Source organism: Triplophysa dalaica, chromosome 25 (assembly GCF_015846415.1).
Source record: "Triplophysa dalaica isolate WHDGS20190420 chromosome 25, ASM1584641v1, whole genome shotgun sequence".
Classification (NCBI taxonomy): domain Eukaryota; kingdom Metazoa; phylum Chordata; class Actinopteri; order Cypriniformes; family Nemacheilidae; genus Triplophysa; species Triplophysa dalaica.
Genome location: NC_079566.1, coordinates 12136944 through 12159447, shown reverse-complemented (window position 1 = coordinate 12159447; position 22504 = coordinate 12136944). Strand labels below are relative to the sequence as shown.

The following is a 22504-nucleotide window of genomic DNA, read 5'->3' as shown; positions in this document are numbered from 1 at the left end:
CGTTTCACGCTAATATAATAAAGGACCCTGTTATGGTCACAAAACAAAAAAAACTCAACATGATTTTGATGATTATTGACCTAGAGAGTCCAGAGAAATGTACTGTGGTGGAAATTTTGAAATTGCTTGAAAATCCTTGAACAAGTTTGCAAAAGTAGTTTTTTTACATCATCACCAATAACTCACAAACCATTTGATAGACATCAATGGTTCAAGAGGCAAAGTTGTTATGAATGAGGAGATCTAATGTTTGATATCAATAGTTTGTGTATTATTCAAATGACATGTGACACAGAGTTGTCTAGGCCACCAAAAGACATGTACATTTAGCCATTTTTAATATTATAGCGCCACCTAGTGTCCAAACGCCCCGTTATTTTGTATGTGACCTCGGAGTGATGGTCTACATATATTTCCCGAGGCATATGATGATATGTTTAGCTGTTCTGGATTTAAGGCCATTTAAATGTGATAGGCTCCACCCATTCTTTTATTTTGGCGCCCCTAAGCAACCGTGAAAGGAAATTTCTACTTTTTTTCAATAATTATTTACAAACACTTCCCACAGAAGTCATCTGCATTGTTGTGGTTCCGATCGGTCGAAAATCCAACGACTAGTTTGCGAAGGTAGGTTTTTGACCTCATCAGCGATTATTCACAAACTGTTCGATTGACAGAAGTTGTTCCAGAGGCAAAGTTGCTCAGAATGAAGAGTACTATCATATGATACCAATAGTTTCTGTATATGTCAAATGTCACGTGATACACAATTGTTAAAGCACTCCTAAAGCGTTATTTCGCCCCCCGGTGGCCGAATGAGTTCACATTTCTTACAGACCTTAAAGACCATGAGACGAATAAGCCCAGCGAGCGTCGTTTTGTTCGGCCTCCGTTAACCCGGTCTAATAAGTGCTCAAACTTCATTGGCCAATGGCGGCCATGTTTTTTAGGATACGCCAATGTCCTTTTACATATTCATGTAGAATGAGACAAAGACACACCATACCAAATAATAAGTCAATCGGGCAAACTGTTGCGTAGTTATAGCCATTTTCTAGCTCATTCAAATTATAGCGCCACCTAGTGGCCAAACGCCGCATTTTTTTTTATTGTGACCCCGGATTGAGGGTGTACACATATGTTAAAAGCCCCATGAAGATATCTCAAACAGTTAAGGAGTTATGGCCATTTTAGTTCAATATGTTACTTCCGTTTTGGACATTTTTGCACCCTCTAGCGATGGGGGATGAAAATTTCAACTTTTTTTTAATAATTATTCATATTCACACTCCACAGAACTCATCAGCGTTGGTTTGGTTCCAATAGGGCAAAAATCCAGGGACTAGTTCATTTTTAATTTTTTTCATAAAATGCTAATTAGCGAAAAAATTTGCATACCGGAAATGAAATCAGAGATATACGTTTTTTAAGTTTTGAGCCAGTGATTACACTGATATAAGACACATGGGTGTGCGAAAAACGGTTTAGGAGTAACAAGCGTTAACGCGTTCGGCATCGCTGTAGCGCCACCTATGGGCCGATTTGGCTGGTTCCGTGTATCTGAGTAGCGACAAGGACTACAACCATCTGACCAAGTCTCAGCCCTGTCGGCCTTACGGTTTGGGCTGCAGTATCAGTTCTAGGGAAGAAGTATAATAATAATAATAAAACTAACAAATACAATAGGTTTCTAGCCCTTCGGGCTCGAACCCTAATAATAAAACCAACAAATACAATAGGTTTCTAGCCCTTCGGGCTCGAACCCTAATAATAAAACCAACAAATACAATAGGTTTCTAGCCCTTCGGGCTCGAACCCTAATAAAACCAACAAATACAATAGGTTTCTAGCCCTTCGGGCTCGAACCCTAAATACGTTTTTGATCACATGGTCAGGCTTTTGCGCGTGAAGCAGCCCTTTCTGTGATAAACCACGTGACGCGGTGATTCGGGTGTCAGTGTGGAAGAGAAACAGGTAAATTCTGACTCTCTCTAGATTATTGTCTGCGCGAGTCGGCTCGGCCTTGTTGTCGGCTAGCGGAATCGATTTAGGACGCAAAAGAATTAGTATTTTGTTTCCGTCGGATTAGGAGGTCGATATTACAACCTCCGTCGGTCGGCGTTATCTCCAAAATCCCTGACATCCACCGGGTCTTTGGTTAGTACCTCGCCTGTTGTTCATTTTTATCAGTCGGGGCCTGTAGGCCTTTGTGAAGCCTCGGTGTCGAGTGCGCAGGGGAACCGGAGAGCGCTTCCCTCACGCCGCAGGGTGTGGGAAGCGGAAGTCTCCTCGTTAAAACGAATACATAATACAATCGCGTCGATTTCTCGAACGAGCGATTTGGCCAGATGGTCTGTCGTTTTCATACGGGGAAAATTGAGTTAATAAGGTATTAGGAAAGTTTGATTTTTAGCACCAGCATCATGATGCCTGATCGCCGACCATGAGGTTAGACAGTGCCATAGCGGAAGCCACCCGTCAGTCTGTCGAGGGCTTCTGTTTATCCGCAGGGCTAATTTGAGGTTTTAATTATCTTGTAGCCTATTAAAATGCGTTCTTGTCGGATTGTTAGATCTGCATGTTTGCTGGGTTCGTACAGTTTTGAGAGATGTGAGTTTGCAACGTGTTTCTGTAGGGCCCTGTTTGGCCATCATCTGGACTGATGATGTTCTCTCTCGTCTGATTGTTTATTTGCGTAACAAAGACTAATAGCATGTTGTAGCATTGGACTGTTTTATAATGGATGATGTTACATCTTGATCTGTAGCTTTTTCACTATTTTCAAAACACAATAAGTTATGTAAATAACGTTACTTGACTGAACAAAGCTGCTTCTAACTGCATGGTTTGCATGTCATACAGCCCGTTGTGTACCGGTGTTTACTTCAATTGCCTTTGTGTGAACTTGAATCTTTAAGTATAACTCTTATAGTATAAGTTTCGTTTATTCAATCCGTCGTGGGCTATGTATTCAGCTTTCATCAGCTCGCCCGATATCTCCCTCTCGCCCCCTTCAAAGATGGCAGTGGGTGTTTCTGTTGTCTTCTGTCGTGAGGTGGTCCTTTAATCGCGTCGTGGGTCTGTTTTCCCGCGGCTGGTCCCGCGTGTTTCGGTCACGCCGAGTGATTTTGTGCTAGTTAATAAGTGCGCAGTTTCCTTCTGCCACCACATGCCCGTGCATTTCCTCGTGCGCAGAGCTGCAACAGTGGGCTGTCCACACACGCGACATTTCACAACTTGCATCAGGTGGAGAGTCTTTAAATTCGTTTAACGAAATACTTTATCTTATATAACGTTATATTTTCTGTATGTTCCTTTAACGATATGTGGAGCTTCGTGCACCGGAAGCGGACGTTTGGTGGACCAGTTGCAGCTTAACTAGCAAGTCGCGCTGTTTGTTGAAGTTATGTTTTAATTAACCAAAAACTTTAATAATTCTCGGGATTTAAGTCTTCAAAATGGCGTCATGGTTGTTATTATTATAGGAACGTCGGGCATGTTGTTTACTTTCAGTTTAGCTCAGTTTTCAAAATAGCTAACGTTACACAACAGTTAGCATGTTTGTTTGCATACATATTTAATAACGTGTGTGAAAATGTTTTGTCAATACCACAGTGTTTTGTTTAGTTGAATTGCTTGAAAGTTTTGTTGTTTAACATTTTTTCTGTCTCTCTTTGTTCTTTTAAAGGTGTTATTCCTTTGTAAATACTGTTATTTGTATATACTGTAAATGATGACTTCAGTTGGCGGTAGCCGGACCCGGGGCAACTGGGAGCAGACGCCGGGTCAGACACAGAGCCAGTCACAGCACAAGCAGAGGCCCCAGGTGAGATCACGCACATTACCATCTGTTAATCAGTTGTAGTGGTGGGGTGAGTTATTTTCTATAGATCTCCCCCTTATTCTTCTCCCAAATCAAATGAAGTGGCGTCCACCAGGCTGAGACGTTTGGCAAGAATTACTGCCGTCTATCCCTCGATTTGTTTCTCTGAATGAAATGAAGGGTTCTAGGAATAAATCACAAATCTATGCCTGTACAAATTCAAATCTGACCTATTTCTCCTCATCTGAATTCTGAGTCACTACAGACGGGGTTTATTTTGCCTGGTCAGGTTGTGAAATGCTTTCTGCGTTTTAGGGTAAAAGCACACTGTTTGTTAATGGAAAATGTTTTTTACAATAAAAGTAAGCTTGAATCTCATAGTACAATCAGAGATGTTAAGCATAGTTTGCAAAATGTGCATGTTGCTTAACTTGCTTTGGATCGGCATGTTTGTTCCCAAACAACATATCCGTCTCAAAGAGATGCGAGCTAACATTATCTATAAAACAACCATTTATTTAAAGTTATTAATATTTTAGACCGCAATGGATGGTGTACACTGTACACAGACTAACAGCCAAGTTTAGATCACTTAAAGTGTTGAGAGGAAGTGAATTAAGCATTTCAGGGTGTTATAACATGAGGCTGATTTCCTATTATTTTGACTCAAAAACTACATTTCGCTTTGTCCGTCCAGGCCACTGCTGAGCAGATCCGACTCGCGCAGATGATCTCGGACCACAATGATGCAGACTTTGAGGAAAAGGTCAAACAGGTGAGATCAGTGTTCTGCTTTACCCCAGTTTCGAATGGTCTTTAACATAACTTAAATGGCTGTTCCTCTTGTTTAAGGTGATGTTTCTCATTGTCTTGGAATGAAAAATGTTGCGTTTAGTTTACCGCCATCTTGCGTTGTCATTCTGTGCTGCACACAAACATTTCCTCAACGCTTTCTGTATAGCGCTGGTGGGAACTATATGTGCTAGAGTAAAATTAGAGTCATTACCGGATGCTCTCGCTCAGAATTAGTCTGAGTGTGAGAGCAACGTAAGGCTCTGACACCCCACATCCTCTGCTGAATTCCACCTTGCAGTTTCTGCTGTGTCTTCATGGATCTAAGAATGCACATATGTTCTTTTCTAGCTGGTTGATATCACAGGAAAGGATCAGGATGAGTCTATGATAGCGCTGCACGACTGCAACGGAGACGTCAACAGAGCCATCAACGTCCTATTGGAGGGCAATCCTGACACTGTAAGTCCATGCAAAGGTTACTTCCTTGGGATTTGCACCCTTGACTTTTACGCTGGTCTACCAGCAAAAGTTATAATATTGCAGTCTGAATATAATGAAAATTGAAATCTTTCCCCTTAGGACTCATGGGAAATGGTCGGAAAGAAGAAAGGAGTGTCGGGACAGAAGGAAAGCGCACAGACAGAAGGAGGAGACGAAGGGAAGGAGAATCGAGAGAAGGGTGGAGAAAGAGATGTAGCACGGCGCAGAGGAGGGAATCCGCGGAGAGGCCGTGGAGCCAGCCGTGGACGAGAGTGTGAGTGGTCTCATGGTGCTGTTTTTCCTGAATTATACAACATTTTCATTCAGTCCATTTTGATTTAGACAGTAGTGCATGAGTCTGGTGTCTGTCCTCTGCCTTCAAGAAAAATAAATTGCTTGCATTATTAACTTTCGTAACCTAATTATTGAATCACATAGTCTACATCAGCTTGTTGTGGCCTCCTTCCAATCTTTTAAATATCTAAATGGACAAAAGTGTGTTGTCCAGATCGTCCTGGTCCACTCGACATCTAAACATGTTCGGGTAGATTTCAGCACACCACATAACCCTCTCTGCTCTCTCTATAGCTGTGATGGAACGGTGTGTGCTAGAATAAAGTTTGAGCAGATACCGGATACTCTCGCTTGGTCTCAGTCTAAGTTAGAGAGCAACATAAAGCTCCGATACTTCATGTCTTGTGGTCGGATTAGGATCTGACTCTCGGTTTGACAAATGATAGAGTTTATCAGTTATGTGATAAGGAGGAACTACGTGATAGTTTTCTAATTGATTAAAATGTGTAAGCTCGCATATCACAGGTAGTGTATTTAGTTTGTTCAAATTTATAAAGGAGAGATACAGCTGTACGATTATCTCCAGAAAAAATGAGCTGCTAGAGGTGGAACTAATGTGTATAGTGGGATGGAACTATTGCACGAGCAAGCAACACATCTCAATAATCCCATCGTGTTTTGTACAGTATTCACTCGCACTCCGATTGCCAACAAAACACAGACGTATGACTTAGTTTGACTTGCCTTGTGCTGTTCATGTCCGGCAACTTTTATCAGTTTTGTCAGGTTCAAACGATCTCCAAATCCAGCGTTATATCATGCGTCACTGAAATGCTGTGAACAAACAGACCTAAACTTCCCTATCGCAAGAGTAACGAACTGCAGTGCAGCCCATATTGACGTAACACAGATAACCTTGATGGTCAGCGGGTCTCACTTGTCGGGTGGTTCGTGGTTGGGTTCATTTGGCCTTTGCCTTGCTAAGCGATTTGTGATTATTTAGCAACGGCATGATGCCACGAGAGAACAAGCTCCTGAACGCTTTGGAGTTAAGGAGAAAACTTAACAATCCAAGGTTTTATGCACTTTTAGACGCAACTGCATTTACAAAGCCAAAGAAAGCAAAATAACAGTGCCTGTCATTTCAGTTCAGCTGAAATGGTGTTAAAATTTGAAAAAAAAATCTCGCAAATAGATTATCGGATTCATATCCGTTCAGCTGAGACTCCTTTATATGGCTATAATTAAAAAAATGTAAATGCATCAGTTTTAACCAAAACTATGGGAGTAAATGGGGGATGAGATCTGTTTGGCTACCGACATTCCTACAAAATATCTTTGTGCCCATCATTATAAAGAAATTTAAACCGGTTTGGAGCATCCTGGGGGTTTGGGTGAACTATCCCTTTGACTGACCATGGCTGTTGAAATGCTATTCGGAGTTTTGCATGACTTCATTTTTAGGTCAAATTTATCAAAGCGATTTTTTTTTCCAACTCACTTTAATGATAACCTTGTCGATCTTTGTTGGTTACACTGGATGATATAATTTTTCATCGGGTGTCACTTTGTGAGTTTGTTAATTTTTAACTGGGCTATGTTTTGGATCGTTTTAGTATAAAGTTTGTGCAAGCATAACAATCAGAACAGGTATTAAGTGATATGTTGTGTAGAGCTGAGAATTCTGGGAAAGGTTAATTTTGCAAGCTTACTTGTTAGGAGGATTTAGTAGTAGGACTAATTAAGACTTTAGGAAGCGGTTATATTGAGCTTTGCATCATTCCTGCTCTTTTCCTGTAAACTTAATTTCATCCCTTCTTCTTTCTCTTCAGATCGTGGGCAGGAAAACGGACTGGATGGAACCAAGGCTGGTGGCATAGCGGGCAGAGGGACGGAAAGAGGCCGTCGGGGAAGAGGCAGAGGAAGAGGTACATATTATTTCAATCATCACATCTGTATGTGTTTTTCAGGCTTGGCTTTAAATAAAATCACTGTCGTCTTGTTATCCAGGTGGAGCTGGTAGGCGAGGCGGAAGGTTTTCAGCTCAGGGAATGGGGTAAGTTTGTGTATCTTGGAGTGCTTCTTCTTTTTCCCGCATGTCCCCAGAACAGCAGTTTGGATGGTACTTTTCATTTAGCTCACCAAATTCATCATTTTTAGCTTCATTCATTTTTAAAGCAGGGATGCAAAGTGCTGTTCTGTTTAGAGTAAAGGTTTATGTGGTCAGGACTGTGCAATTAATCATAATTGTGAATTTAGGCATTCAACAATTATAAAAACAAATATTATAGAAACGATTATTGTGCGGCAATCCATTTGAGTTTTTAATACAAATTAGCTTGTTGTACCTTTTTTTTTTTTTTATTAAGGATAAAAAATACGCAAACTTCCTTAGCATTTGTTTTGTTCAAAGAAAAGATGTAAACAACTGATGTTTAACATTAAAATAAGCGCAACAGATGCTGGATGTGACAAATATGTTTGACCAATTGCACATTTGACAAGTTTTATTAGTCTATGAAAATAATCCTAAATTCACCATTCTTTTTAATTGTCATTATTTACTCTTCCTCTTGTCATTTTAAACCTGTATGACTTTTTATTGTTCTGCAGAACACAAAAGATATTTTGAAGAATGTTGTTAACCGGCACCCTTTGGTTCGGATTGTTTTTCTCTCCATACAATAGAATTAAATGGGTGCCGGTGTTGCTCGGTTACCAACTTTCCTCAAAATATCTTCTTTTGTGTTCTGTTGAAGAAAAAAAACAATACTGGTTTGAAACAAGAAGAGTGTGAATAAATGACAGATTAAAAATTTTGAGGAGAACTATCAATGAAGTTATAACCTTTTTTTTGCTGATGTTTGATCAGGTAAGAGTTTTATGAATTTGATACACTTGCTTTTCATCAATATATTGTTCCTTATTTTTACTTTGCAATATATTATTTATTAAATGCAATTCATGCTTGTACTAATGTTGTTAGTGGGAAAAATGTTTGTTATGCTTTTGATGAGCGAAGGTCTTAATATTTATCGAGTACCGCTGTTTATAAATTTGGCTAGAACAGTATGTCAACATTACCATCTCTTAGATGAGTCCAGTTTAGCGCTGTAGCATGGTAAACTAAAGAATCTAGAAGTGCCAGCCCCCCAGCTAAGCCCCCTTTTTTTAAGGTTTGTTTTGCTGTTACCTATTGCGTGTTTGGTTTGAAGTGTGCGTTTGGACTTGCATGTTAGGTTGTTCTTGACCTCTTAATCACAGAGATTAGATTTGGATTTGCGTTGCCATGTCACACATTCGGCTCTGTTGAATTCGTCGATTGTTACACCTGCAGTACAGGTGTGGTGGCTAGACTGGTAATGGACATATAGATATGCTACTCACCCATGAGCATAGTGTTTGTCACCTTTCATACACACACGCAAACAAATCTAATTGCACAATACACCCCCTTCTTTCTGCCCATGTTGAGCTGCTTATAATTCTCCCTGTTGTTTCTCCCTAAAGCCAGATTGATAAAGGCCCCAGATATGATTTGTCAGGAGATGACAGGTGAGTTGAACACATTTGTGGGCGTGTCTTGTCTGTTTTTGTTTTGAGGGTCAATGGTTAAAGAGTAAGTACCGTCGGATGATACTCAGAATGCAGTGCTTTGCAGCAGATTTTTTTTGGCGCTCCAGATGTGGGTTGTTTTTACTGGTAGCTTAAGTCACGATTCTACCCTGTGATTTGGGTTTAAGAGTGGCAGGCAAGCACAGTTGCACCTTTTGCATAATTGCATCAAACGGTCATAAAATGAGTGTTTTTAATAGTAGAGGTGTAGAGGGAGTGTGGCACATATTTGTCTAATGTTTGCATTTGCATTGTATGTTGCTGCAGCAGCGTACGTTTTCATCTCCGCTATTATTTGTCTGCAACTTTGCTCCCTCATTTACTCTATGCTTCTATGAAAAGACAGTCAAAAGGTATATGTTTTTTTTTTGTCAGTACGTTTAATCCAGCGGACTACACTGAGCCAGCCCAAACAGAAGAGAGCTACACAAGTGGCAGCACTTGGAGTAACACTGGCAACCTGGAACCAGAAGATGGAAACCGTGAGTTGGGACACTTTTACTAAACCCCTTCCCCATGTCCTATTAGCTATGGTGCATTCAAGCACTTCTAAACCACAAAACCAATCCATTTTAATGACCGGCTTGTTAACAATCCGTTTCCGCAGGGCTTGAGTTTACAGGAGGAGAGGGAACAAGCTATCCTCGACAGTTTGATTCCACCCCTGGTCAGTCTTATTGTGGTTCTTATTGCCTAAATGACATTGTTCATCTGGTGGTGATGTAAAGGAACTAAATGTGTTTTAATTTTAGGTGCGTGGAGAACTGCCACAGAAGAGTGGGGTACAGAGGACTGGAATGAAGACGTGAGTATTTGAAAAGCAGAAACCGCATAAACATTATGATGCCCAGACTTCCGGAAGTCCTCCGCAAAGAATCAATAACTGTTGTGTAGTTTTAATTGAATATAAATTAAATGTAAAATAAATGATTGTATTATAGCCAAACACAGAGTGGAAGCCAACTTTGGGCCTAGCTTGTGCGTCATGAAACCGTCTATATCTAAAAATTGAGTGAGTCTAATTCTTGGGTTTCTCTGTTTAGTTATCAGAGACCAAGATTTTCACTGCCTCCAGTGTGGCATCTATGCCCATTCCACAAGAGAATGTCACCATAACAGCTGGACAGAGGTAAGATGGTACAAATGTAGGAAGTAGTTTCATGAGCATCACTTGAACACACATTTATGTTAACATGAATCTTGCACTCATAGCCACAAAAACCGCTTAATCCTGTAACTTTGGTGTGAAATGCCCAGGAAAGCAACACAAATATTGTCAGATTGTGTACTGATGTGTGCCTGTTCTTAGGTCAGTATTGTTTAACAGTCATGTACTAATGTATGTGTGTTTGTTGTTTTAGGATTGATTTGGCTGTGTTGCTTGGGAAGACGCCTCCATCTTCCTCCGAGGCGGAACCTGCTTCACTTGAAGGTCCAAAACCTCAAACTCTGCCTCAGTCTTTGGTGTTCAGCAACTCCAAGCAGACGACCTCACTGTCCCAATCCTCCAGCAGCGTGCCCTACGGCCAGCACAGCATGGTAAGTTAGCAGTGTTTGGATATTGGAGTTGTTGAAAAAGCATGAATGCATTTAGGACTGGGACCGTCAGTTGTGCTTTTATTATATAGTGTCCCTGGCTGTATAGATGTTTGTACATATGAACAAAGTCATGTGACTGCCTTCATGTAGTGTGTCTGTTCATACCTCAGGTGAGCATGCTCAGTAAAGGGTTTGGTGATGTTGGAGACCCCAAAGTAACCACTGGAGGATCCACAACTGGTTCTCAATTCCTGGAGCAGTTCAAGACGGCACAGGCTTTGGCCCAGCTGGCGGCCCAGCACTCGCAAAGTGGACCATCCAACGCCAGTCCAACTACTTGGGATACAAGCCCTGCTACACTGGGCCAATATGGTAATATCGCCTACATGTGACCATTGTGTTTGCTAAAATAAGATTTTGATCCATCGTTGTGTTTCTCTGCAGATATGAAGCCTCAAGCAGAGCCTGTACACAGTCCGTTCACCAAACGGCAGCCCTACCAGCCCTCTTCCACTGGCTCTTCCATTATGGATGCCTTTTTGCAAGATAAAACCATGCCCCCTCACACCACCTCATCCTCACTGCCCCACTCCGTCCCTACCACTGTCAACAAACCGTCTGGAATGGCTTCAGCTCAGCAGAACTCTTCCGGCCCAGCGGACCCTCAGGCCTCCAGCCCCCTTCCCCTGCAACAGCACAAACTCAAGCAACAGAAGAAGAGGGCTTCCATCACAACAAAGGTGATCTATTCCACAGCGTTAAAGAGCTTTTATTTATTTTCACCTTGTAGTATTCATCAGTTCTTTTACCTAAATGTAATTGTCATTTTAGATTCCAGCCCTTGCGGTGGAGATGCCAGGCTCTGCAGATATATCTGGGCTAAACCTGCAGTTTGGAGCGTTACAGTTCGGCTCTGAACCGGTGCTTCCTGAGTATGATGCCTCGGCAGCTGTTGCCACGACGACACCAGGCAACCAAGGCCAAAACAGCCTTTACACAAGTGCTAGCAAGTGGGTGTTTCGGATCATGATCTACATTGGTTGCTAGCATTAAAACATATTTTAGTACATACAAATGTTCAGTTACCTTTAGCATGTTTTAAACGGTTTGTTAATGTTAATAGATAAATGTGATCTTATTTGTTTCTCAGTGAGTCTGCTTCAGCACTATCTAACCCCAGTCAGATGGAGCTGTACGAGCAGAGAGCCAGCCAGACGAGGCGCTACCCTCCTTCTGTGTCATCCTCACCACAGAAAGACATGCAAACCAAGGTAAGATTCCACAGCCGAAATATCTTCAACAACATGTTTTTTAACTTGATGCTTCAGCTATGAATCAAAGTAAAAAAGCCTTTATCACAGTATTTTTATTTTATCATCAAGTTTAAATCCCTAGTGTGCACTTTTTTTTATGTATGTTTTGAAATATGAATTTAGGCTAGTGCTAGTTTAAACATTGGGTTTAATATTTTCTCCTTTCTCACACAGAATGGGTTCAGTTCAATGCAAACGTCACAGTCTCTGGAAGGTATGTCTAGCTGTAATGCAACATATGCATAATAATGTAGGAATGAGATTCAGTATCAATAAAATATCAAACCGATTATTCTTCAGCTGCAGCAGGCTCTGCAGTGCCTGTGAAACCGACTTCTGATTCTGTCGTCCCGCCTTCAGTTTCTAACATGTCCTCATTGGCCGACCCCTCATCAGGTCCTTCCTCGCTGCTGACCACATCTAATCAGATCAGTGCTCTGGGCCATGAAGACTCCTCCCCCAACTCATTGGCTCCACAACACAATAAGTACGATAAAGCTTTGTGGCATTTCTTCATTTTGATGATGAATGCAGGGGTGCTAATAGGATTGTATATTGCTTTTCAGCTCCCTCCCAACACAGCAGAACAGTTTGACGCCTTCTTCAGTTCGCACTTCAAACACAAGCCTACTGGTGACTTTTTTTAGTATTTAATATAACATTGACATGTAATTAAAATGGCCTTGAGCTAAATGTGACTGAATGCATACACATAAATTTTACCAATTAAACCATTTGTGCTGTTCAGGTTTAAAGAATATGGTTCATTTCGTGTAACTCATTTTTGTCGTCCCGTCGACTTCCTCACAGCACGCGAGTGTAGACGGAGATTCCAGCTTGCACTCTTCGTCTTTCTCCGTCTCTGCCGTGGCTCCTTCGGGTCCACACGCTTCTTCCTCCACTTCGGTGGCCTCCATCCCCCACAGCGCCCATGTCGCACCATCTTCATCTGTCACTTCGGCGTCAGCACAGTCTGGTTTGGGCCAGGTCAATAGTTTGTCAATGGGACTCAACAGCGCTGCTGGCGTTGCCTCCATGGTTCCCCCAACAGTTGGCGTGTCCTCAACCTCGGCAGCCTTGGCTGCTGCAGCACCTTCTTTGACTGCCTTGTCCCGCAGCACGGCTGCATCAGGTGAGAATTACAGACGTTTTATTACACATCTACTTGACCTTTGGTGAGTGCTTTTGTACAAATGTGATGTCATGTCTGTCCTTATTTTCTTGCACAAAACAGGGAAAGCACCTCCAAACTTGCCTCCTGGCGTGCCGCCTCTTCTTCCCAACCCTTACATCGTGGCTCCTGGTCTGCTTCACCACTATCCAGTGAGTTTTCTGGTCTGTGTTTTTTTTTTGTCCACCTGCTAATTCTGTACTCTGTGATGAGGGTGCTTTGTCGTCTATTTATTGTCTCACAAACCTCTCTTCTACAGCCTCAAATGTATGGCTACGATGACTTGCAAATGCTACAGACCAGGATACCACTGGTGAGTAGGGACGGCAGGGGTTAAAGTCCAACGCAGGACTATTTGTAGACTGAGGTTGTAACGTTTATTTATTATCTGCAGGACTATTACAGCATTCCATTTGCCACTCCAACCACACCGCTGACTGGCAGAGAAGGCAGTTTGACAAGCAACCCTTATTCTGGTAAGGCGCATATGATTTTGAGATCGTTTTATTCATCAAGCATTGGTGGTATAGAAGTTCATTCGCTAATTCAAGAATCATAACCGGTGCATTATTCTCTAACTAGCTGTTAAAATCTACTGGATAGATGAAAAATATAGGTTGAGAAGACAAATAGGTTGCAGAGTTAACCAATGGCCAATCCAAACCTTACAAAGCTTTTGCAACAGCAGATCTTGCCCTTCGTTTCCATAGCAACACCAGTTGGCAATGTGTGCCAGGCAGAATGCTCAGTTGTTTACTGATAACATAAGGCCTTTAGACACACTCACAGTTTTGTTGATCACATCTGTGTTTGCACTTTCTAGTTGAAGAAATCACCCCGTTTGTTAATGTTATTAAACACTGCATCTTAATTCTCTGTAAGCTGGCGACCTGGCGAAGTTTGGTCGCAGTGATGCTTCGTCCCCTGCCCCTGCAACAACACTAGCCCAGCCGCAGCAGACACAGACCCAAACGCACCATACCACCCAGCAGCCCTTTCTCAACCCGGGCCTTCCACCTGGTTACAGCTACACCAGCCTTCCCTATTACACTGGGGTACCAGGTCTGCCCAACACCTTCCAGTACGGCCCTGCCATGTTTCCGGTAAGCATTTGCATGGTTTTTTTTGTGCTGTCTAGTTGTATTTTAAAACGGTTGCAGAGTGCTCTTAGTTTTGTCTAAATAAATGTCTCTCTTAAATAAACATATTTTGTTTTGTATGAGGGTGTATCATCCAGATAACAAGGCGATATGTGAATACAAGTTTCAGAGTTAAAGAAAAAAATCTTTTGTTTTTCCAGGTGGCTCCTACCTCGTCCAAACAACATGGTGTGAATGTTGGCGTCAACGCATCAGCTACAGCCTTCCAGCAGGCAAGCGGCTACGGCTCTCACGGATACAGCACTGGTAACCGCTTCTATTATGTTTGCCCATTCATGCAACACCTCAATATATGCAGTTTGCAAAAACATTCAAGTATTTAATCGGAAGTCAAGTGTTTCCTAGTGTTCTGAAAAGTTCGAAACATGCACAGGTGCCTGAAAAATACAATGTAATACTGTTTTAAAAGCAAATGTTGGATGACACTGAATCAAAGGAGATGCTAAACTGTCCGTTTAGAGTTTTACATACTACCTGAGCAGAAGCGTCAGACAGCTTTGGGTGGGCGAATTTGTGAAACCAGTGATGTAAGGAGGATGAGGTGGGAGGGAGGACGCTTGGTTGAGGGTGGTGGGTCTACACATGCTTCTACACGCTGCTTGCTTTTGTCCATCAACCACTTTTGAGTTCTGTGTGTCAACCTTTAGCCATCTCTTTGGTCTTTGGCTCTTATCTATCCAGTATCATAATGTTTCTCTCTGGAACTTTCAAATCTTATTTAATGTTTGCCTTCCTCATTGTCTTCCTTTGCTCTGTTTTTCTTAATTTTTCCTTTTCTTGAAAATATTTTCCAACCTTTTTTCCTCACTACCTTCGTCCATTCCCATGTTCATAATCATCTCCTTCACTTGAGTGTCACTTCTCTGAGAATTATTCCTTGACACAATACGCTTTCAGATTAGACCCCTCCTCTCGGCTTTCCGCTTCCCCGCCTCTTTCCCCATGCTCCGTCCCTTTCACTCCTTTCCTCTGGCCCTGCCTGGTGTGTGTCTAATGCTGTGGGGCTGTGGCTGTTTGTGTCTGACCGTTTGCAGGCTATGAGGATTTGGGCCAGGCTACGGCCGGGAGCGGGGATTTCTGTAAGAGTGGCTATGGCACAGCCGTTGCTGCGGCCGCTGTTGCCGCTGTTTCTGCGCAAAACAAGCCCGCCAGCTCCGTCACCGGGCCCGGAGTGGGTGAGTGCAGCCTCACGCTAAACCCCATTTTCCTTTCCCTCCTCCCTTTTCTTTCTTAAGCGCGCACGCTCTCTCTCCTCATGGCTCCTACCTTGACTGGTCAAGCACGATAAAGCCATGCTGTGCCTCTAGAGCGCCTGGTCTGAGTGAAGCTCCGCCTGCTTCACAAAGAGTCACGCAGGGTTGGAAAAATTCAGGGTAGTTGCCTTGATATGAATGTTATCGAATCCGTTTTGTTTGCGAGGGTCTCGTTGTATCGAGCGTGTGAGAGGGGAAGTAAGTTCAAACACTTCATGAATTGCATGTTGCATTATAGTAGGTTTGTCTATCTAATTCCAAATGCCTTTTCTGTGCCTTTTGTTTAAATGGCCATTGACATTGTTTTGACATGTTAACTCCTTTTCAAGTCGGTTTCTTTTGGTATTAGCGATATATTATAAACCTAAATGTGTATTATAGCATTACATAGTATATAATATATTAAAACTGTAAGCTTTAATTTTGGCCCAAACCTTAAAATGTACTATTGTGGTGTGTTAGGGGGTTGTTGAAAATGGTTGTTGCTGTTATGTTTTTAATTCTTGATGCATTCTAATGAGTTCAGGGGTTCATTTTAAATGGGTATGTAAACCATGTTTGATAGTCACAAGAATGTATGCTTTATGTATGCAAAGTAGTTCTTTAATTGATCTGTTATTGTGTCAAATTGACTTGCATCACTTAAATGCCACAACAATGTTCAAGTTGGTAAACTGTGTATATATATTTTCTTAAATCCGCATGATAATGTTGCTAAGAATGTCTTTCAAACAGCATAATGTTCTAATGGGTCCAATTTTGGCTCGGAACATGCATGGTTTCAGTCGATTCTTAATTCAACACAAGATTTCAATGTTAATAATTTTTGGTCACACGCTATCATTTTCAGAGCTGTTCTTCCATAAGAATAATCTTTGTTAAACTGACTTCTTTGTGAACGACACACAAGTTTATGATTTTTAATACTGTTTGATTACTGTAGCTGTCTTCAACTTCATGTGCATGTTTTTTTAAGATTGTTTAATAGAGGGTTGACCCTCATTCTGTTATTTTTGTTTCAACTTTTAGGCGTTTCTGTGACATCCAGCAACACGGGAGTTCCTGATATTTCAGGGTCTGTTTACACAAAGACGCAGGTGAGCGTATTTGCTACGTTATGTTGAACTTATTTCTTAATGCACTTGACTGTCTGTTTGCACACTACTACTTGTACTACAAAATGGCATTGCATTGAAAGGGGTGTATACATTAGTATCCTAAGGAATTGCTTTCTATTCTCTACAGTCTTTCGAGAAGCAGGGTTTCCACACAGGGACCCCCAGCGCTTCCTTCAGTTTGCCCTCGGCACTCGGGAGCGGAGGCCCCATCAACCCTCCGGCCGCAGCAGCTTATGCACCGGCCCCGTACATGCACATCCTGACCCCCCATCAGCAGCCCCACTCCCAAATGCTCCACCACCACCTGCAACAGGATGGACAGGTAAACACGCAGATGGTTTAAATCATTCCTAGATTGGAATAGAAATGGGTTTGCTTATGCTTAAAACGTGTTTTAAGAGTCTCCTTATTCATCTATATGTAAAATTTACCCCGTTTTCCTGCCTTTTTATGAACTGATATTCTAATTCAGATTTTTTCCATCCGTTGCATTGCAGGCTGGCTCTGGACAGCGCAGCCAAAACTCCATTCAACAGAAGTCACAGATAAACAAGTCTGCTTACAACAGCTACAGCTGGGGAGGCAATTAACTCCGCCTCCTGCCCCGTCTGGTGTTCCAAAGGCTGGATTTACAGATTCTTCTCCTCCCCAGAGGTCTCGAGTTTCTCTCTTCAACGTCACACCCTCTCCTCTCTGTACAGTCATCCTGATACCGCAGTACCACCCTCGTTCCACTGGTGGCGCTGTAATGAGAGAGAAAGCACTGTAAGGCGTCGGTTGAGGAGGGTGTACAGGGAGATGTCTTAATGGGGAGAGGGTTCTTGCAAGTGTATGGATAGTTACTTAGGCCTTCAAGAGCTCAGTATTGAGTATTTGGAGTTTGTATTGTGTTTAAAAAACCAAGCCCCTTGCCCTTTTTGTTTCAGGCATATGTAACATAGATCTGTTTTCTAAAATGAAAATTGTTTGATTTCTTTCTCTTTTTCTTTTTAATGGTGGATAAAGTGAAAAAGAGAGGATTAGTAGAGGGCGATTTTTGTTTCCCCAGAACAGCATTTATTATTTCCTTACTGTCTGCTGCTTTCTTTTTCAGTACCCGCAATCCAAATGTATGTACATGTCTATTCTCCCCTGCAGTTTTTTACCGAATTTTATGTTGGAAAAAATATCACTCTAAATCGGCTTATGCAGTTGTGAAGTTTATTTTTACCAAATATAAATAGATATATGAAAAATGTATAGGTGAGCTCACAGGCTTTGTCTGGCAGCTGTGTGTATGTGCACGTGTGTGTGTTTGTTTTGGTTTTGTTATTTTGTGTGTTGTGAGGGTGGCCGCTGTATGAATGTTCTACTTATGCTACCGGCTTCAATGTGTAGTTCGTAAATTCCTTTGAAGCCATATTGTACCCTACAGATGTTAGAAGTGCACCTTAACATAGACTCTTATTTCCACTTTTGTTATTGTTTGTCTTTATTAACTGGTCTCCTGTTGAAAGGAGACTGGATTATGGCATGGTTTTTGACCTCGGCGTTTTTCAATAAGTGAGAAATCTCTCATTTGCTTTGGGATTGTGTTGTACTGGAGAGGTCAGAGTTTTCTTAGGCCGCCCTTTGCGAGCAAGTGTCTCTTCACAGCCTGTTGTTCATTGTCCCCTTTAAAAAGCGCCACCTTCTGTCCCCAAATATATTCTTTTAGTAATATGATTATTAGGAAAGTGCTGATGGACAGAATTGTACTATGGGTATCTTTTTGCTTTCTTTTTCTTTGTCAGTGACTTTCTTTTTGTACTGTGCGTTTTAAAAAATTTAAATGGATAAAATTGTCTGTACATATATATATAAAAACACAAGTACTGTAGTCTGTTTGTTTGATGGCTTTTTCCTCCCCTATCAAATCCTTACACACAGACTTGTTAGCATTTTTTGGTTTCATAATGTTTTTTATTTTGTAAAAATATATATACATATTAAGTAAATAAACAAGAAAAAGACATTTTCATCATTTTTGGATGTGAATGTCTTTTTTAAGAAAATAAAGCTTGTGTGTTTTTTGACTCAAGTTTGATTTTGTTAGGTTATAGTTTTGACCTGCACTAAATAGATAATTTACCACTAAAGCATTAGGTCTAATAACAAGTAGACAGTTAAATATGATCAATTATGGAGTATAATATAACATCACACATCTAATTTTGGGAAATTTTGCTAACGTAAATCGACCAGAGGAAAGGCTACTGATATATTTGGACATTAATAAAAGTCACCTTAAATGTGTTCAATATCTGTCACAAAAAGTACATCTGGGACAAAAAAACTATATTAAAACGTGTTCTGCTAACTACAGGTTAAACCAATTCTGCCATTCTTAATGAGAAAAATAGTTTAGATTAGCGATGCAGCCCTCGGAATACAGGGACTTTTATTTTGAAAGGATTCACCGGAAGCCATTGGAAAGTTCTCGCGAATTTCTCCAGTTTCTTCTGGTCCAACTGAGGATTGTTATGGTTCTATTTAAATGACCGTTTGCGTCCTTAAATGAGCGTGTTTGACCTCTTTCGTGGGTTTTTTGGGGTCCCTGGTGGTTATTATCGTGGAGATGAGCGGAGGTGAGTCCATCAGTATAACCTACAACTGCGACAGCTGCTAGACTCGCTGTCACATCAGTACTAGTAGTTGTTAATATTAAAGTAGTTTCATGTTTTTTTAGAGGACACATTGTGTTGGTGATGATTATGATTAACGTTATGTGATTATTATAGATTTATACATTTTTATTTAAAGACAGTGTTAGTAGTTACACAAAGGTTCGAACCTAAATCACTCTTATTTTGACGTTACGTTAACGTCACCCCAATGGTCTGGTTTCTGAAAGACCAAGATAAGACATTACAGTTAACTGCTTTCATTGTGCCATGTTTTTACCCAATACATTAATAGTAGTAGAATTTTTTATAAAATTTAATCTTAATTTTCTTTTAAATGTGTTGTTGCTGGGACAGGAAAACCGTGAGATTTAGATTACTATAAACAGATGAAATAAATTGGCCAACGGAGCCTCCTGGTGGCCAAATCACGCAGTTGCATGTTTAAACTGCTTTAATTGGGGAAACGAAATATTACATTTTTGTAAAATGATGTAATTCAGTTTTCATGACCTAACAAGTAGTCTAGAATGTAGAAAATACTAGTTATAGGAATAATACAAATATTAGTCCAAACCTTTGACGTATTTATCCAGACTTACATGGCACACAGATCAACCAACTTTTGCTAATTTGTAAAAGTTATTATAATATTAGAAAGAGTTATTGAATTTTTGTTTAATGTCTTTAAATTAGGGACCCGTTCTTTGGTGGTATTGTGAATGAAGATGATGATGATGAAGATGAAGAGGATGACAATGGATTTCACTATGATGACTTTAACAGATCCCATCAGGACCCATTAGATGATCTCTTTAGATTTGGTTTCAGTTTTGGTCCTGGCGGGATGCGCTTTCAGGAACCTAGAGGGTTCGGCCAGATCTTCAAGGAGATGGAGGAGATCTTTGCTGGTCAAGATGGGTTTGGACACTGGAGTAAGTTTCCTTTTTTTATCAAATTGTGATCCTATTTGAATTTTTTTAAATATGCCACTACTTAATATCTAAATATTGCCTACATACCTTCAACATTTACCTTAGCCTTTTCATTTTCTTGAGATTTAAGTTTTATTCTTTGTTGCTGCTCGGCTCCCCCTACCAGGTGTCCCATCGATAGAAGCTCCGCCTCCTCTGGATGGTCCTGTAAAAGGCGGACATGGAGGGGGAAGCGGAAACTCGCTCAGGGATTTCATGTTGAAGTCTCCTCAGAGTTCACCCCGCAGCCCATCCCGCACTCCCCCCTCTGCAACACCCAAAGAAGGGAATTCCACATCTCCACAGGGTCCCAATGACCCCTTTCCTAAACTGAGACCCTTCTCAAAGGTGAAACGAGGTTTCTAACATCTTTCTGTTCTAGATTCTGGCCTGTTTGTCTCAACTGTTTTTGTTTTGTTTTTAGTTTCATGACCTTTGGAAAGCTGGTCTGGTAGGACCAAAGGAAGGAGAGAGAAAAGAGGATGGAGGTAAAATGTCACAGATTCTTGTTCAACAGCACAATAAATGCGCAACACACCAATTTCTGAAATGGTTTTGTATTTTGTTGCAGTTATTGCTTTAGTTAGTTGTCTTTGATTCTTGTCTGTAGATCTTGACTCACGGGTGTCATCAGGTGGACTGGATCAGATCTTAACTCCAGCACCTTCACAGCCAAAAATTAGGTCATTTTATAAATCTGTCAGCGTTTCCAAGGTGGTCCGACCAGATGGCGTAAGTGATCCTGTTAAGTTTGTCCTCCTTGAAGAACTCACTTTAAATCCACAGGACAAATCTGAAAAGTATTTAAGTCTGATTACAAATATATACCACACATCTTGTTGTGTCAAGAATTACAGTATTAGAGATTTGTGTGTTTGTGTGTATAGACTGTTGAAGAACGGCGAACGGTGAGAGACAGTGAAGGGAATGAAGAGACTACAGTGAGCATCACAGGAGGTCCAGGTGTTGAAAATCAAACTGGTCCTCTCACGCCAGGTTAGTGGTGTCCAGTCAACTCCATCAAATATCTTTTCTCATGTATTATCTTAAAGATGAAGGCAAGATCTAGCAATATTTGACATATGTGACCCTGGACCACAAACCCGTCTTAAGTAAAATAGGAATATTTATGCTTTTGGGTTCTTCTACTCTCCATAACGTCATTACAGCGGTAAGTCGTATTGACGGAGAGCATTTAAACAAACCTGTTTCCTCTTCTTAGTGACAGCCTGCTACAGCACATCTGATCAACAGCTTCAAAGACGATTTTCTCAATATTTAGATTTTTTTGCACCATTAGATTACAGTTTAAATTGTTGTATCTCGGCAAAATATTGCCGTATTCTAACAAACATGCATCAATGGAAAGCTTGTTTGTTTAGCTTCTATTTGATGTTTAAGTGTCAATTTTGAAAAATCAACCCCATAAGACTGTTGTCCAGGGTCACATACTGTGTAATTAGATTTTGGAGTTCACTGTTAATTCCTTTCTTTTCTACATTTTAGGTGATTCTAGATCTTCTACGGACATGCAAGATGATTTCTCAATGTTTTCAAAGTTCTTTAGAGGCTTTTGAGGTTGAAAGAGTTCACAAATAGAGAACAATGTCCTTTCATTCTGTCCTCATATACCCACTATCTGATTCCACATGGTTCAGTTTGATTGAATTCATCACTGGTCATGTGTTCTGATCCAGTGAGTGTGTAAGTAATCCATTGCTTTGGGATTGCATTATGCCTCAACACCATGTTGTTGAAGGTGATTGTTTAAAAAAAAAAAATTGGTTTTCTTACCCAAAATTAGTAAACCAAATCTCCAGCCTTGTTTATTTAAATATCCTTTCAGTCATAAATGAACAAACAATACTATTACATTGTGAACTGTGTCAGTTGTTAGGTTATGCCACTGGTTTTAAGGTTACGTTACAGGAAAAGGAGAAAAATGAGACTGACTGCCCAACATCACACATATTGTGTCTTAGAAATAAAGATTCAGTCAAGGCTGTTTCGAAATATAACGTTAAATGATTATTTTGTGAAACTTTAATTTATTTATCATAAAATGTATTTTTGGAGGCTGTTTTGTGAAATAAAGAAAAATAAATAAGATCTGCGTTATTTGAATGATTATGTTTAATGATGAAATATTCATAAATTTACTGGATGTAAAAAATATAGCTGCTGGCCTTTATGCTTGTCATTGGCTTTTGCAAATATCTAACCAATAAAAAAAGTTTAAAAAAGTGAAAAAGTAGAGTGTTTTTTCAATTTCCTTAAAAACAGCATATTTGGACATACAAAGATTCAGAAGGCAAGCGATGATATAA

The 22504-nt window shown here is 40.7% G+C and overlaps 2 protein-coding genes across 7 annotated transcripts; both read left to right on the top strand.

The window, feature by feature from the left end:
* The first annotated feature begins 1980 nt into the window (after nucleotides 1–1980).
* Nucleotides 1981–18598, top strand: ubap2l (ubiquitin associated protein 2-like). Of its 5 annotated transcripts, none has more exons than XM_056741007.1 (30): nucleotides 1981–2157; nucleotides 3689–3826; nucleotides 4521–4598; nucleotides 4967–5077; nucleotides 5198–5372; nucleotides 7225–7320; nucleotides 7403–7448; nucleotides 8903–8947; nucleotides 9383–9489; nucleotides 9615–9674; nucleotides 9760–9812; nucleotides 10051–10136; nucleotides 10369–10546; nucleotides 10717–10918; nucleotides 10991–11286; nucleotides 11378–11556; nucleotides 11697–11817; nucleotides 12034–12073; nucleotides 12160–12346; nucleotides 12426–12492; nucleotides 12670–12991; nucleotides 13094–13182; nucleotides 13290–13343; nucleotides 13425–13506; nucleotides 13913–14133; nucleotides 14331–14436; nucleotides 15225–15365; nucleotides 16473–16540; nucleotides 16689–16883; nucleotides 17059–18598. In XM_056741007.1, the coding sequence occupies exons 2-30, from the start codon at nucleotides 3731–3733 to the stop codon at nucleotides 17149–17151; spliced, it is 3594 nt and encodes a 1197-aa protein (XP_056596985.1). In that variant the 5' UTR covers nucleotides 1981–2157; nucleotides 3689–3730; the 3' UTR covers nucleotides 17152–18598. The 5 variants fall into 5 exon arrangements, with proteins under 5 accessions (XP_056596985.1, XP_056596984.1, XP_056596988.1 ...); XM_056741006.1 differs by having other exon boundaries at nucleotides 13094–13194; XM_056741010.1 differs by lacking the exon at nucleotides 8903–8947.
* A 405-nt stretch (nucleotides 18599–19003) lies between these two features.
* On the top strand, nucleotides 19004–22286 carry hax1 (HCLS1 associated protein X-1). 2 transcript variants are annotated; one of them, XM_056741413.1, is made up of 7 exons: nucleotides 19004–19167; nucleotides 19990–20138; nucleotides 20305–20525; nucleotides 20602–20665; nucleotides 20788–20909; nucleotides 21065–21173; nucleotides 21684–22286. In XM_056741413.1, the coding sequence occupies exons 1-7, from the start codon at nucleotides 19097–19099 to the stop codon at nucleotides 21752–21754; spliced, it is 807 nt and encodes a 268-aa protein (XP_056597391.1). In that variant the 5' UTR covers nucleotides 19004–19096; the 3' UTR covers nucleotides 21755–22286. The 2 variants fall into 2 exon arrangements, with proteins under 2 accessions (XP_056597391.1, XP_056597390.1); XM_056741412.1 differs by having other exon boundaries at nucleotides 19900–20138.
* The last annotated feature ends 218 nt before the right edge of the window (nucleotides 22287–22504 follow it).

What these genes read in the sequence shown, in the direction of transcription:
- ubap2l (XM_056741006.1), top strand. Translation starts at nt 3,731, where the DNA reads ATGATGACTTCAGTTGGCGGTAGCCGGACCCGGGGCAACTGGGAGCAG. An exon ending in ACTATCCAGTGAGTTTTCTG is followed by an intron (nt 13,195 to 13,289) that starts GTCTGTGTTTTT and finishes TCTCTTCTACAG; the next exon opens with CCTCAAATGTATGGCTACGA. An exon ending in ACCTGCAACAGGATGGACAG is followed by an intron (nt 16,884 to 17,058) that starts GTAAACACGCAG and finishes GTTGCATTGCAG; the next exon opens with GCTGGCTCTGGACAGCGCAG.
- hax1 (XM_056741412.1), top strand. Translation starts at nt 19,097, where the DNA reads ATGAGCGTGTTTGACCTCTTTCGTGGGTTTTTTGGGGTCCCTGGTGGT. An exon ending in AGGTGGTCCGACCAGATGGC is followed by an intron (nt 20,910 to 21,064) that starts GTAAGTGATCCT and finishes TTGTGTGTATAG; the next exon opens with ACTGTTGAAGAACGGCGAAC. An exon ending in AACTGGTCCTCTCACGCCAG is followed by an intron (nt 21,174 to 21,683) that starts GTTAGTGGTGTC and finishes TCTACATTTTAG; the next exon opens with GTGATTCTAGATCTTCTACG.